The sequence below is a fragment of the Rhineura floridana genome, chromosome 19 (assembly GCF_030035675.1).
Source record: "Rhineura floridana isolate rRhiFlo1 chromosome 19, rRhiFlo1.hap2, whole genome shotgun sequence".
In the NCBI taxonomy this organism is placed as follows: domain Eukaryota; kingdom Metazoa; phylum Chordata; class Lepidosauria; order Squamata; family Rhineuridae; genus Rhineura; species Rhineura floridana.
The window spans coordinates 24,626,482-24,639,788 of record NC_084498.1 but is presented as its reverse complement, the minus strand read 5'-3'; the positions used below and the strand labels follow the sequence as shown (position 1 = coordinate 24,639,788).

At 50.2% G+C, this 13,307-nt stretch overlaps 1 protein-coding gene and 1 pseudogene across 1 annotated transcript in view; both read right to left on the bottom strand.

The window, feature by feature from the left end:
* The window catches only part of TBC1D10A (TBC1 domain family member 10A), a 36,413-nt gene extending 30,003 nt beyond the window's left edge, over positions 1 to 6,410 (bottom strand). Inside the window, exon 1 of the mRNA XM_061602583.1 lies at positions 5,950 to 6,410. Coding sequence (XP_061458567.1) covers positions 5,950 to 6,341 — 392 coding nt within the window. The 5' untranslated portion in view covers positions 6,342 to 6,410. The remainder of the gene's footprint in view (positions 1 to 5,949) is intronic.
* Positions 4,118 to 4,235, bottom strand: LOC133373605 (5S ribosomal RNA; annotated as a pseudogene).
* Positions 6,411 to 13,307: the final 6,897 nt, after the last annotated feature.

The following is a 13,307-nucleotide window of genomic DNA, read 5'->3' as shown; positions in this document are numbered from 1 at the left end:
CTGAGCCAGGGAATCCTGACACATCCTAAGCCCTTCCTACAACATGACGTCACCGTTCATATTAGCAGGGGACAAGAGCAATCTCATGGGGAGGGGAGGGCTGCAAGAGAGACAGTGGTAAACACAGCACCCAGTTTGGGAATCACTGTCCCACTCAGAGCAGCAAAGGCAACAGGGACTAACTTCCCAAATCTCTTTTCATTGTTGCAACCTTGTTTGGCTATTTTGTGCAACAACACAGCTCCCCAGTGAGGGAGATTCTGGCCCTCATTTATACAGCAAAGCAGCAAGAGGGAATAGCTCTGGCATCAGCCAGCTGGAGAAGTGGTTGCTCTCTCTCGCCTTCGCTCTCACTTATCTCCTCGGCTACATATTCCAGACACTCCTCCTGCATGTTACAAGCTCTCTTGGTCTGGCAAAGCCTCCCACAGACTGCAACCGTCACTCAGTCTACATTTTCCTCCGACAGGCCTAAACCTCAACCGTGAGCTATGCAGGTGTGTCAGATATTAATACCTAGTCTCCATGAATTCGAACAGAGAAATCATCTCTCCAACCCATCTTGTCCGACCCCCAAAACAAGTGATGAATAATATTTCAGATGTCATGCAATCACATCACAAACAAGTATCTTCAAACTAAAAAGAAGCACCCAGAGGTCTTTTCTTAAGGAAGATAGCACCACAGATTGTTGTTGTTGTTGTTACTAGAAAAAACACAGGTCTCTCTCCTGGTACCACACTCATTGCGATATCTGTGTAGACCTCCAGAAGGCACAGCATGGGCAATGCAGGCACCTTTTCAATTAGCGGTCATATCTAACATAGGCCAATGCTGTAGCCATGAGCAGCAAGAAAGATAAGTGATGAGCAATATAAATTTGTGTCCCATGGCACCTCCAATGCCTACAGTCATCAGATTTTGGGTATGGAGACCTACACCTCTATTGTGCAGACTCTGTGTACTCTCTTGCACTATAGCCCCAGGACAGAATTTTATAATTTTAATAAAACATAGAACAAGAACCATGCGCTTTCACTGTTTTAAGGAGCAAGACTACCCTGCTCTCTCTCCCTCAGAGACAGAGAGGGCCTCACCCAACTTGTGAAACTCTTGTGATTTTTTTAATCCACCCACTTGCCAGCTGCTTAAAGCCATTCCACCCTTCCAGGGCTGTGAACCGGACACATCAATTGCACTTCCCCATTTCTGGCAGCAAAAGTGAAACTGACAAGCTGTGGTGTTTAGTAGTAGTTTTAAAACAAGCTTGGGGGACTCCTTCACAGCCAACCAGGATCCACCTTCAATCCCAGCCTTCAACAGAGAACCCACATTTAATTTCACATCTTTATCCTTCTCTTGCACCGCTTCCTTTCTCCTGTGGGCTAGCCAGAACTTCCACATCACCTGCCTGCTGATGTGCCCAATAGCAGTTTTTTAATTAGATGCCTTCACTCCATAACGGAGCTTGGTCCCCATCTTACATTTGCTTCACCCCTGAAAAAGCAGCTTTTTTAAGGAGAGGAAGAAGCCAGTGGCATCACCACTGGTGTAAACCACTTGTCACAGCTCACCAGCTGAAGATTTAATGGTTTAGGGCAGGTATGGGGATCCTTGAGCCCTCCAGATGTTGCTGAACTACCACTCCCGGTCAACAGCCAGGGATAATGGGAGTTGTAGTTCAGCAACAGCTAGAGGGCCAAAGATCCCTCACCCCTGGTTTTGGGCCTGCGGTTAGAAGACAGAATTCTCCCATCCTAGGAGAGGAGAATTTCCCCTTTGGAAGACATTCTGTCCCCCAGAACTCTCCAGGGCTGGCTGGAGAAGGTTACTCACCTGGTCGCTTGTGGTAAAAAAAAAAAAAAGCACCTCCACATGATCAAATGGAAACATTTTGGAACAGGAAAAGAGAGCATCTCTACCTTCACCTCCTTTCAAGCTAGTAATGTACCAGAAATGACTAGATATCCATATGCTTAGGTAAGCAGGCTAGTAATCTAAACAGAAAGAGCTTAGCAAGGTGCCACCATCCAGGCGTGGCCAGTCCCCCCCCCTAAATGCCACGAGAGTGGATTCTGAAGCACCACCACCCAGAGGGTAGCAGAGAGGAAACAGAAAACAGCTGCTCAAGACAAACTTTTTTTTGTTTTCATGACTTGTTTTTATTATTGCCTTGTGCTGTAATAACTATGTAAGCTGCAACCCACCACAAAAATACAGAAAACACATTAAATATAATAAATTTTCTGTGGATTTACTTGCAAGGCTGGGTTATATTTTAAATGCTGAGAGCCATGAAAGGAAGACTACCTTATGGGAACTCTATCAGGACATGCTGTGCACAGCAGCATCACGTGAGGAAGTGAACGTTTCCAGTTGGCTGGCATGAGGCAGGTGTCGGATTCTAGCCAACTTACCATCTCTCTACGGTGGCCTGCTCTCTCACCAGAACAGGTATACCTACTTTCAGGCCACAGATGTTGGCATGCAATACACGTCTCATTTGCTAGCTGAGCATTAATCATTTCCCAGGCTTGCCCACCCACACCTGAGCAGGTGACTTGCCTTCTTCCCCCCTGCTGTAAGAGAAGTTCATGCTCTTTGGTACAAAAAACCACCAAGGCTAGAGGAAAAGTCACACTGAGGGGAGTATTTCCTCCGGGATCAATCGCCTTCATTTAGAATAGGAAGGGAGAAAGCACGCAATGGATTCAAAGAATGCAAAGCAAAGCAAAACAGCTGCCCTTCCTCTAGTGCAGCATAAAAATGCTTTACAATCATTAACCTGCCTGACAGTCGGCTGGGAGATGGAGGTTTACCCAAGACAAACCACCAAGCAATCCTCATCACTCAAAAGGGATTTGAACCTGATCGTCTATGCCTTGCACCATACCAGTCCCGAGAAAGCCCAGTAAAGTAGGGGTGCTCAGGACAGAGACTGCGACTCAAGAGGCTTATCTAGGACATAACAACATACGTGCTAGAAAGACGTTACAGTTCTGAGAAGGCCCATAGCAAGCCACAGCCTTCCACCGCTGCCCACCGTTGGAGACTGGGACCAAGGAACCTCAGAGAAGGGAGATTTGGCAGCGAGACCCGTTCTCCAAGCCAGAACACCTAACCTCATTCCTAAGACCTCTCCTTACTCTGCTCCCGTCAGACAAAACTCCTCTTAGCTTTAAAACGGGGAAACTCTGTATGCTGCAACTCCCACCTTATCCAGGGTCAGAAATAGGGGAGCTCACTGCAGTCACTTTCAGGAGCTTGTGACTGAGAATTCCCTAAACTGGCATCACTGTTTGATACCTCCATCCCTCTGATGTTCTGCTACTGCAACTGCACCAAGACAAATCCTCCTTTTCCCCCTCTCTCATTGGGGAGAACAAGGAAGCCCTCCCAGAGGCCTAAAACTAGCAATCCCAAATCCACCCATCCTTCCCATTCCAGGGCTTCGTGCTCAGCCCTTGAACCCGTTTCCAGACTCAAGAGCTCAGAAGCGAGGGACGGCAAAAGGAGAAAAAGGGAGAGTGCACCCAAGCACGTGAAGAAGTGCCTTCTTCCTCCTCATGCCCTGGGGGACCCCCAGGAGCAGCCAAGCGGCAAAGCTTCAGCCAAGTAGGGTGAAGCCCATAAGCCCCACCCCATTTTACCCTGAGCCACATGGAGGCTTAATTAACCAGAGGCAGCGGCAGACCTCAGAGCAGAGTCCCTTTAATCATGTTCGAGACCTCCAAGCCCGATGGTGGGGCACACCCCACTATAGACAGGCTGGCGCCCTGGCATCTCTCTGAAGGCAACAGACAGCTGCAGCCAAAACAGACGTTCTTCAGTCTTGGGTCCCCAGACGCTGTTGGACTACAACCCCCACCACCCCTGCCCATTGGCTAAACTAGCTGAGGATGATGGGAGTTGTAGTCCAGCAGCATCTGGGGACCTAAGGTTGAAAAACCCTGGAAGCGAACTTGCAATGCTTTCCCCCACTCCGGGGCAGCTGTTGTTATGTGCCTTTAAGTCAATTACAACTTATGGCGACCCTATGAATCTTTTGGGGGGGATACATTCGTAGGGTTTTCATGGTAAGAGGTGTTCAGAGGTGGTTTGCCATTGCCTTCCTCTAAGCCTACGGCACCCAGTATTCCTGGGCGGTCTCCCATCCAAGTACTAACCAGGCCTGACCCTGCTTAGCTTCCGAGATCAACGAGATCAGGAGTGTCCCGGGTAGCATAGCCATAGGCTCTGGGGCAGAAGAGGTCCCAAATCAAATGAAGAGCAGCCCCCTGCCCCCCATATTTGGCATGCTACAACAAGTTTGAAGTGCCTTTGGATCTGGGATTACAGGAGTCAAGCACCCCAATGCTGTCTGGACCAGTCACACCTTGCTGCAAGGAAACCCTGAATCACACAAGCAAGGGCACCCCTGCCCACAGGAAGAGGTTTCTCTAGTCTCTCCCATTTGAAGTTACCAAAACAAACAACCCTGCACTGTTTTCACGGCCAAGGCGATTATACTTGCCCACCCGCCTTTCCGCCTGGGTTGCCACTCTCAACACACAAAAATGGAAACGGACTGCCTGCAACTTGATCCCGACTTATGACGACCCTACGAATAGGGTTTTCATGGCAAGTGGTATTCAGAGGGGGTTTACCATTGCCTTCCTCTGAGGCTGAGCGGCAGTGACTGGCCCAAGGCCACCCAGTGAGCTTCGTGGCTGTGTGGGGATTCGAACCCTGGTCTCCCAGGTCGCAGTCCAACACTCTAACCACTACACCACAGTGGCTCCCACAAAAGGAAAGGCTACCCCGGTCCATGATAGCATCCCTGCCCGTCTAGGGTTACAGAAACATATAGCTGACACTTGCCATTTCCCTTCACAGGACCTACTGCCAGGGCTCATTACTCTCTGGCGCAGACAGTGCTCCTGCCCATGGCAAGAGTATCCACCTTGCCCTGCCCATCACTGATCCCCCTCACACACCCCTGGCTGGGCTGGCCACTGCAGCAACTCCCCAAAAGGCAAGAACATCTGGGTTTACAGAAACACAATGCTGGAATACAGACAATGGCCTTATACTGAATGAGGCCTTTGTCCATTTAGCTCCATATTGTCTACACTGACCGGCAGCAGCCCCCCAGAGTTTCCAGCTGGAGTTTTCCCCAGCCTTACTTGGAGATGCCAAGGGCTGAACATGGGACCTTCTGCATGCTCTACCACTGAGCTATGGCCCCTCCCCTCAAGCAAGCAGGACACCCACCCATGTCAAGGGCAAAATTAAGAGAGCATTTGGGTGTGTGTGTGTGGGAATCTTCAGTTCAATTCAGCTAGAGCCTTCTGCGTACACAGCAAATGCTCTAACCACTGAGCTACATCACTTCCCTTATGGACAAAGGCGCAGAGGAAGCTGCCATGCTAAGTCAGACCCTTTGCCCATCTAGCTCAGTACTGTCTACACTGGCTGGCAGCAGGGTTTCAGACACAGGTTCTCCTGGAGATGCCAGGGGTTGAGCCTGGGGCCTTCAGCATGCAAGGCAGATGCTCTACCCACTGCCCCATGGCCCTTCCCTTAGTTACGCCATGTGAGACCCTCGGTCCATCCAGCTCAGTACTGTCTGCACTGACCGGCAGCGGCTCTCCAGGGTTTCAGACCAGTAGTCTCTCCCAGGCCCACCTGGAGACGACACTGGGGATTGAACCTGGGGCCTTCTGCATGCCAGGCACGGGCTCTCCCCACTGAGCCACGGCCCTTCCCCCTGCCACTTGCAGCTCCCCTTCTCAGGCGCAAAGCGTGCCCCTGCTCATGCCAAGAGTGCCCCCTCCGTCCTGCCTGTGGCGGGTGGGGTGTCTCACGCACACAGTTCCAGCCGCTCGCCGGGCCCATTCCCCCCACCCCGGAAAGGGCAGGCGTGCCCCTGCCCATGGCAAGAGCGCCGATTCCCCTCCCGTCACTCACGGCGTCTCCTGCCCGGCCCCGTCGCCGCCGTCGGCCACGAGGAAGCCGAACTTGTCCACGCGGCGCTCGCCGTCGCTGCTGCTGCTGCTGCCACCGCCCAGCGAGCTCCGCGAGTCCATCTCGCCCGCCTCGTCGTCGTCCTCGGCCAGGGGTCCGCGGGGCGCCGAGCCCATCCCGTTGGCGAGGACGGCGACGGAGCCCGCCGCCTTTCCGTCCCCGCCGCTGCTGCTGCCGCCTCCGCCCCCTGCTCGGCTCTTGGCCATAAGCGCCCCCCGTCTGCGGCGTCTGCGGCGGCAACCCGACGTCAAAGAAGCGGCATCTCCGCCTGCCAAGAGCCGTCTCGGTCGATCCGGCCGGGCCGCTTCTCCCTCAGCCGCTGCGGCCTCGCCCATTGGCTGAGCCCGCCCAGGCTCCCGCCAGCATTGGCCCTTGAGCGCGCGCTGGGGGGGGGTGGAGGGGTCAGCGAACCGCCAATGGGTATTCTCGCGTCTCTTGAGTGGCAGGTGGGCGGGAGGGAGAGAGCGAGAGGGAGGGGCCGCGAGCTGGCGAGGAACGTCCTTGGCCGCCCGGGCTGCCAGTCAAGGATTTACCTACCAATCCACTTGTGAACAATCCTGCGCGGAGTTGCTCATCCGGACCCGCCTCGTCTCCTCTTAACCTCCTGCTTGGGAGGCGTTCAGTTCAAGTTTCCACGTAGGATAAAACTTGGGAGAGTCTCGAGTTTTTTAAGTGGTAAAAGAAGAAAGAGGAAGAGGTTTTCTTCTTCTTTGGAGAGAGAGGGAGAGAGAGAAACACTTGAATATTATAATATCTCATACAAACCAGATGAACAACCAGAATCGAACAAGACTGAAGACGACATTTTCTGACGTTACGGTTCTGCTGCAGCTCAAACATATTCAGCGGCATCTTAGGCTGCACTCCTACTGCTTAGAGTGTTGGATTGGGACCTGGGGGAAGCTCACTGGGTAACCCTGGGCCAATCACTGTCTCTTGCCTAACCTAACCTCACAGGGTTGTTGTGAGGATGAAAGCAGGAGAGGGAGAACCACATCTGCATGCTGCTCTGAGCTCCTTGGAGGAAAGGCAGGATGTCAATGCAATAAATAAATAAATAAATATTGCCCCAAACAACATGGCCTTGAGCATGGCTTGCTCTGAGGTCCCCACTGGGCTCTGGGGCTGAGCAAGAGACGAATAAGGGGATGGCCCAGAGGTTGGCGAAGACCCCTCTTCAAAACTCCAGAGAACTGCTGCCAGCCAGTGTTGATGATAACTGTGAGCTAGATGACTCTATATAGCCAAGGGCCGTAGCTCGGTGGTAAGAGCATCTGCTGTGCATGCAGAAGGTCCCAGCCCTAGTGGTTAGAGTGTCAGACTGGGACCTGGGAGATCAGGGTTCAAAATCCACACAGCACTCACCCATGAAGCTCACTGGATGACTTTGGACCAGTCAAGGTCTCTCAGGATATACATTTAATAAATAATAATAATAATAATAATAATTGTAATAATTGTAATAATTGTATTGGTCTCTGACCGTATAAATAAATCCATTCATTCATTCATCATCATCATCATCACAAAGAACGTTGTTCTGTTCTGGCCTGAGACAGACAGTCGACACAGGAAACTACTGACTGCAGCCAGGTATGAATAAGTCCAGTGCCACCGGTTGAGTAAACCATATCATGATACTGTCAACACAGCTAGAGCACAAGAAAGGGTTAAGCCATGCCACACTCAGAAGATTTTGTTCAGAGTAAGCTTCTGTGGGCTAGAGTCATGTGTTTGATGAAGTGGGCTCTAGTCCACAAAACCTCATGCCAGAATAACTTTGTCAGTCCTTAAGGTGCCACATGTTAAAATGCATAGCTCCTTTAGTGCTAAGTGGATTGTGGGGTGGGGTGAAATCTCTCCCCACCACTAATTGCTATTGGGTTCAATGGGACTTACTCCCAGGTAAGTGTGCACTGGATTGCAGGCCAAGGCACATTGAAATGAGTAGGAGCTGATTGCAGCCTAACCAAATATCACTGCATTTCCCTTTCAATTTAACTTAGGTAGTGATGTCAGACCATAAAAGACTTGCTGGAAGAGCATCAGGCCAGTGGCCCATCTAGTCTAGCATCCTGTTCTCACAGTGGCCAACCAGATGCCCCAGTGAGCAGCCTGAAAGCAGGAACTGAGTGCAACAGCACTCTCCCCACCTGAGCTTCCCAGCAACTGGCCTGACAGTGGAAGCAGAACGTAGCCATCGTGGCTAGTAGCCATTGATTGCCTTGTCCTCCATAAAATTGATCATCTCTTTCGAAAGCCATCCCGCTGAAATGGGTTCTCAGCTTTCCTTTTCAGCTTTCAGGTAGGGCTCTTGTTCCTTTCCCACCTATGCGACAGGCAGAAATTCAGCAGGTGGTGCTTTCCCCCAAATGCATCCCTTCTCAACCTTCTGCGGGTGGGTGGGGAATAGGTCAGTCTACTTTCCAAAAGAAATGTTGACGGCTGATGCCACCTGCTGACCAAATGAAGTTCTGAAGGCCATGGAACCCACACTTGGTTTTATTTGGAGGAAGTGACAGCAGGCTGCTGCAGAGCAAGATACGAATGCTCTAAATCAGGGGTGGAGAACTTCAGGTTTGGGGACCAAATACCGCCCTCCAAGCATCTGTATCTGGCTCTCAGGACTCTTTCCAGCCATGCCCCTCACTAGCTCTGCTTTGCACCCTCTGTGAGTTGTTTCCTGGATGAAATGAGTCCTCAAGCTCTGATAATGCTTTTTGCATGCCTGGATGGAGGATAGAGAAGGGTGTGTGTAGAAATTAGCCCGCTGTACAAATATCACATTTATATTTGTTGCTCTGCCCACTTTTGCCTCTGGCCCTGCCCACCACTGGCATGTGGCCCCCAGCAGGTTCCCCAGAAGGGATTGCGGCCCTCAGGCCGCAAAAGATTCCCCACCCCTGCTATAAACAAGCAAACAATCTGAAGGCTTATGATGCTTCTACAATATTTATTTACAAAAATGCAAGTTGAGTATGAAATGGTTTAACACTCCAGTCGACAGTCAAATCCACTGGTCTCACCCATTGGATCACCACCGAGAGGCAACTTTGCACCCACAATGCTTTGAGCTTACCAGAGCTCCAGGCTACCCCTTCATCTGTTTCTCCATCTCTGTCTGCAAGCTGCAGCTTGTATCAGAGCCGGCCCTCTCATTAGGCAAAACCAGGCAGCATCTCAGGCGGCAGATGCAGCAGGATGAGACTCAGGGATGTAGTAAGTAGGAGCAAGGAAGAAATTAGATTCTGTTCACATTTAAAGACAACCCTACCTTATTCGCGTTTTCAGAAACGACGCAAACAGCAAAGCAACCATCCCTTGAAAGTTACCCTTCTCCACATCTTGCGAGATGGTTCTCCAACAAAAGAGCAAAAACGCATATCCGAGTGGAACATGTGCATAAAATACACATATGTGTGAAAATAACATACGGGAAAGCATTGCATTCAGGGAAATTGTTTGCCAAAAATCTGTACATTAATAAAACTGTATACGGGGGATCAGATAAATTTCACACTAAAACGGTGGTGAATTTTCATGACGGTTTTTCTTTTTTAAAAAAGAATCACAAGTGGCTGCAGAAATGCAGAGAACTCCAGATTAGAAAAATTAGAAATTGAGAGAACTGAAAACGACAGACCCATCCATCCATCAAAAGGGAATTACTCCCAAGAATTACAGAAGGAACGAGGCATCCACACCCCTAAGCTGTGGAATTCCCTCCCCACAGAGGGGCACCCGGCACCTTCTATATACTTTTCATCATATGCTGAAGACACACCTCTTGACCCTGGCCTTTGACATCCAAGATATATATATATATATTAGGACCCACACTATTCTTCTGATTGTAAATTAGTTGAACTGATTTTAATATTCTCTTTTTATATTGTCTGCCCTGCAACCTTAGCTCAATATTGCCTACACTGGCTGACAGCTGCTCCCCAGGGCTTCAGGCAGGGGATACTCCCAGCCCTACCTGAAGAGGTGGGGGATTGAACGTGGGTCCTTCTGCATAGAAAGCAGATGCTCTTCCACTGTGCTACTGAGTCAGACCATTGGTCCACCTAACCCAGTATTGCCAGCACTGACTGGCAGTGGCTCTCTAGAGCTTCAGGAAGGAGACATTTCCAGCCTTATCCTGGAGATGCCGGGGACTGAACCTGGAACCTTCTGCATACAAAACCAGCGCAGTGCCACTGAGCTATGGCCCTTCTCAGATGGTGAAGTGCAGGTAAGCAATCCAATGGATGATATCAACAGTAACTTTTATTATTAATAACAACAGTCATCCAGGAGTGCAGCATCCTTTGCAACTTAATGGAGGGAAGACAGACACAGGTAAACGGCCTTGTTCTGGCTCCCAAAGTGGAGAATGAAATCTTCTCACTCCCTCTCACTGGTAAGCAAGGACAAATTGAGGCTCTTTAAAAATTGATCCATTTCCTGTTAAATGGCTACTCCGCATCAGTGGCTTTGAAAAGTGCTCTGTTGGGGACATACACGCACTCTCTCCTTCCCTCCCTCCCTCCCTCTCTCTCCTCTTTCAGTAACCAGAGATGTCATTTCTACCATGTCCAGGGGCGTCAGGCAACATCTTTAAGCAGCCCTCCGGGACCTCACACCCCAGCCAGACACACTGGCTGGTCTGGAATTGCACTCTTCCACCTGTTCTAGGGGCTCTAGCTCAGTGGTTGAGCATCTGCTTTCCATACAGAAGGTCCCAGGTCCAATTTCCAGGATTTCAGAGTAGATCTGGGAAAGACCCCTGCCTGAAACCCTGGTGAGCTGCTGTCGGTCCGTGCAGACAGAACTGAGCTAGCCAGACAAATAATCTGAATTGGCATAGTGAAGGGCCGTTGCTCAGAAGTAGAGCATTTATTGTACATGCAAATGTTTTTTTTAAAACCAGTTCAATCCCTGGCATCTTCAGTTAGGACTGGGAGAAACCCCTGCCAGAAGCCCTGGGGAGCTGCTGCTAGCCAGTGTAGACTATATTAACTGGATGGACCAATGGTCTGACTCATTAATAAGGCAGTTTCCTGTATTCCTTTATGCAACCAACTGGTTTAGGATACAGCAATGGCCACTACTGTCATTTAGGTGAGGCTGGCACATAATTGACCAGTGAAACTTCATTCTGTTGTACTTATTTGGGGTAGTTGCCTGTCTCAGTCGCTCAGCAGTGGGTGGACTACAGTAGGGCTGGTGGAGAAATTCAATTCCATTTGCACTGGGAGATGAGCCTACCAGTGGCGGCTCCAGATCCGCTCCAGGTTTTAGTCTGAACTTCCAAGGAGCTGTCCAAGGTGCTGAAACCTAGTCCCAAAATAGCCTGGAGCAGATTCACTCCCCCACTGATGTGGAGCCACCAGCCAACACTGGGACCTACCTAATTCACACTTTCTGAAACAATGCACCAACCAAAACGCAGCCACCCTTCAAAATTTGCACTTCTCCGAATTTTGCAGTGCAGTTGTCCAGCCAAGTAATGTGTACAAAGATGCATATACTGGGATAAATTGTGCATTTAAAAAATGCATATATTAGTGAAAATAGCATATAAAATTACATTCTGTGAGGGAAATTGCAAAGATGTGTATATGAGGAGAAATTTGAACTAAAATGGTGATAAACATTCATGACTTTAGAAAAAAAGATCACAAACCGATGCAAAAATGTGGATTCCACTGAAGACTGGAAAAATTAGAAACGGAAATGGGCAGATTTTGCCTATCCGTAGCTACAGACCCAAGTGAAATGACAATAAATGCTCAATAACAATAAATGCTCAATAAATGATCCAGGCTTGGTATCCTCTCCGAGAGCAAAAGTGAAGCGAGGGATGAATTTCCCTGTCATCCCCTGCTTGTGAAGGGCCCTGGGAGCATGTGCATAACTCCTGTCAACAGACTGGAGGAGGCCAGTGGAGCAAGCGCCTCTGCGATGGGTCAGAGGGCAAGAAATCTTTTTCTCCTTGCCCAGCAAGGAAGACGAGTAGAACGAGACAGAGGAGAAGGGGAGGAAAGAAAAATGACGGCTCCCCCCTCTGCCAGCTCCAGTCCCGCCCACTAGGGCTAGTGGCTCCTGACCTAGGAACATGGGAATCTGCTGTATACCATGTCAGACCCATGGTCCATCCAGCTCAATATGGTCTACACTGACTGGCAGCAGCTCTCCAGGATTTCAGGCAGAGGGCATTCCCAGTCCTACTAGGAGATGCCATTGGGGATTGAATCTGGGGCCTTCTTCACTCAGAGCAGACGCTCTGCCACTGATCTCCACATCTGCCTCATCGGCCTATCAAGCTCAGTATTGTCTACACTGACTGGCAGCAGCTCTTCAGGATTTCAGGCATGGAGTCTCTCCCAGCCCTACCTGGAGATGCCATCAGGAATTGAACTGGGGGCCTTCTGAATGCATACAACATGCTCTACCATTGAACTACAGCCCATCCCTTAAGACATAGGGAGCTGCCTTAAACTGGGTCAGACCATTGTCCCCTCTAGCTCAGCACTGTCTGCGCTGACTGGCAGCTCCTCTCCAGGGTTTCTCCCAGCCCTACCTGGAGATGCCGCTGGGGCCTGAACCCGGGACCTTCTGCATGTAAGGCAGGTGCTCTGCCACTGACCTACAGCCTTTCCCCCGCCATACCTTTGCTAGCTTACCCTGGAATAAATCTAGCCCCCAGCACATATAGGTTCTCAATCCCTGCCTTGAGTAAGCTAGTCCAGAGTTTTGATTCTTTGGCCTGGGGCCCATGCAATCAAACCAGCCTGTCTTGCAGCGCCGAGAAGAGCAGGGCAGGCGCTTCAACCCTAATGAGGAAATTGGCAAGAAAAGGAACACTCAACTGATGCCTGCCATTTCTTGGCGAGATCAGCATTCCTTTTTGCCTTACAGCACGGCAGAAGTGCAGGCGAGGGCCCGTGTGGCGCAGTGCAGGGGTCCCTGAACTGCTGTGGCCTGCTTGTGGACTGCCGGCAGCCCTTAAGCTTCATTCAGGGGGTTTTGTGTCTTCTCTGGCGTGGTTGAAGATGGGAGATGTTGCATCCATGGCATGAAATATTCACAGCACTTCTGCGGCATGCAAATTGTAATTCAGTGAAATTCAATAAATGAGAAATAAAACAAGCAATGAAAACACCGTTTAAAATCATACAGCCTCTAGCACTGCCCAGTGTCATTGCTGCAACAGGCAGTAACATCATTAAGTGGTCAGCCAAGACCCTCAGCAATTTTCCAGCCTACTAGCAGGGTTGTTGTGAGGGTACAGTGGGGAAGGGGAGGACCAGCTG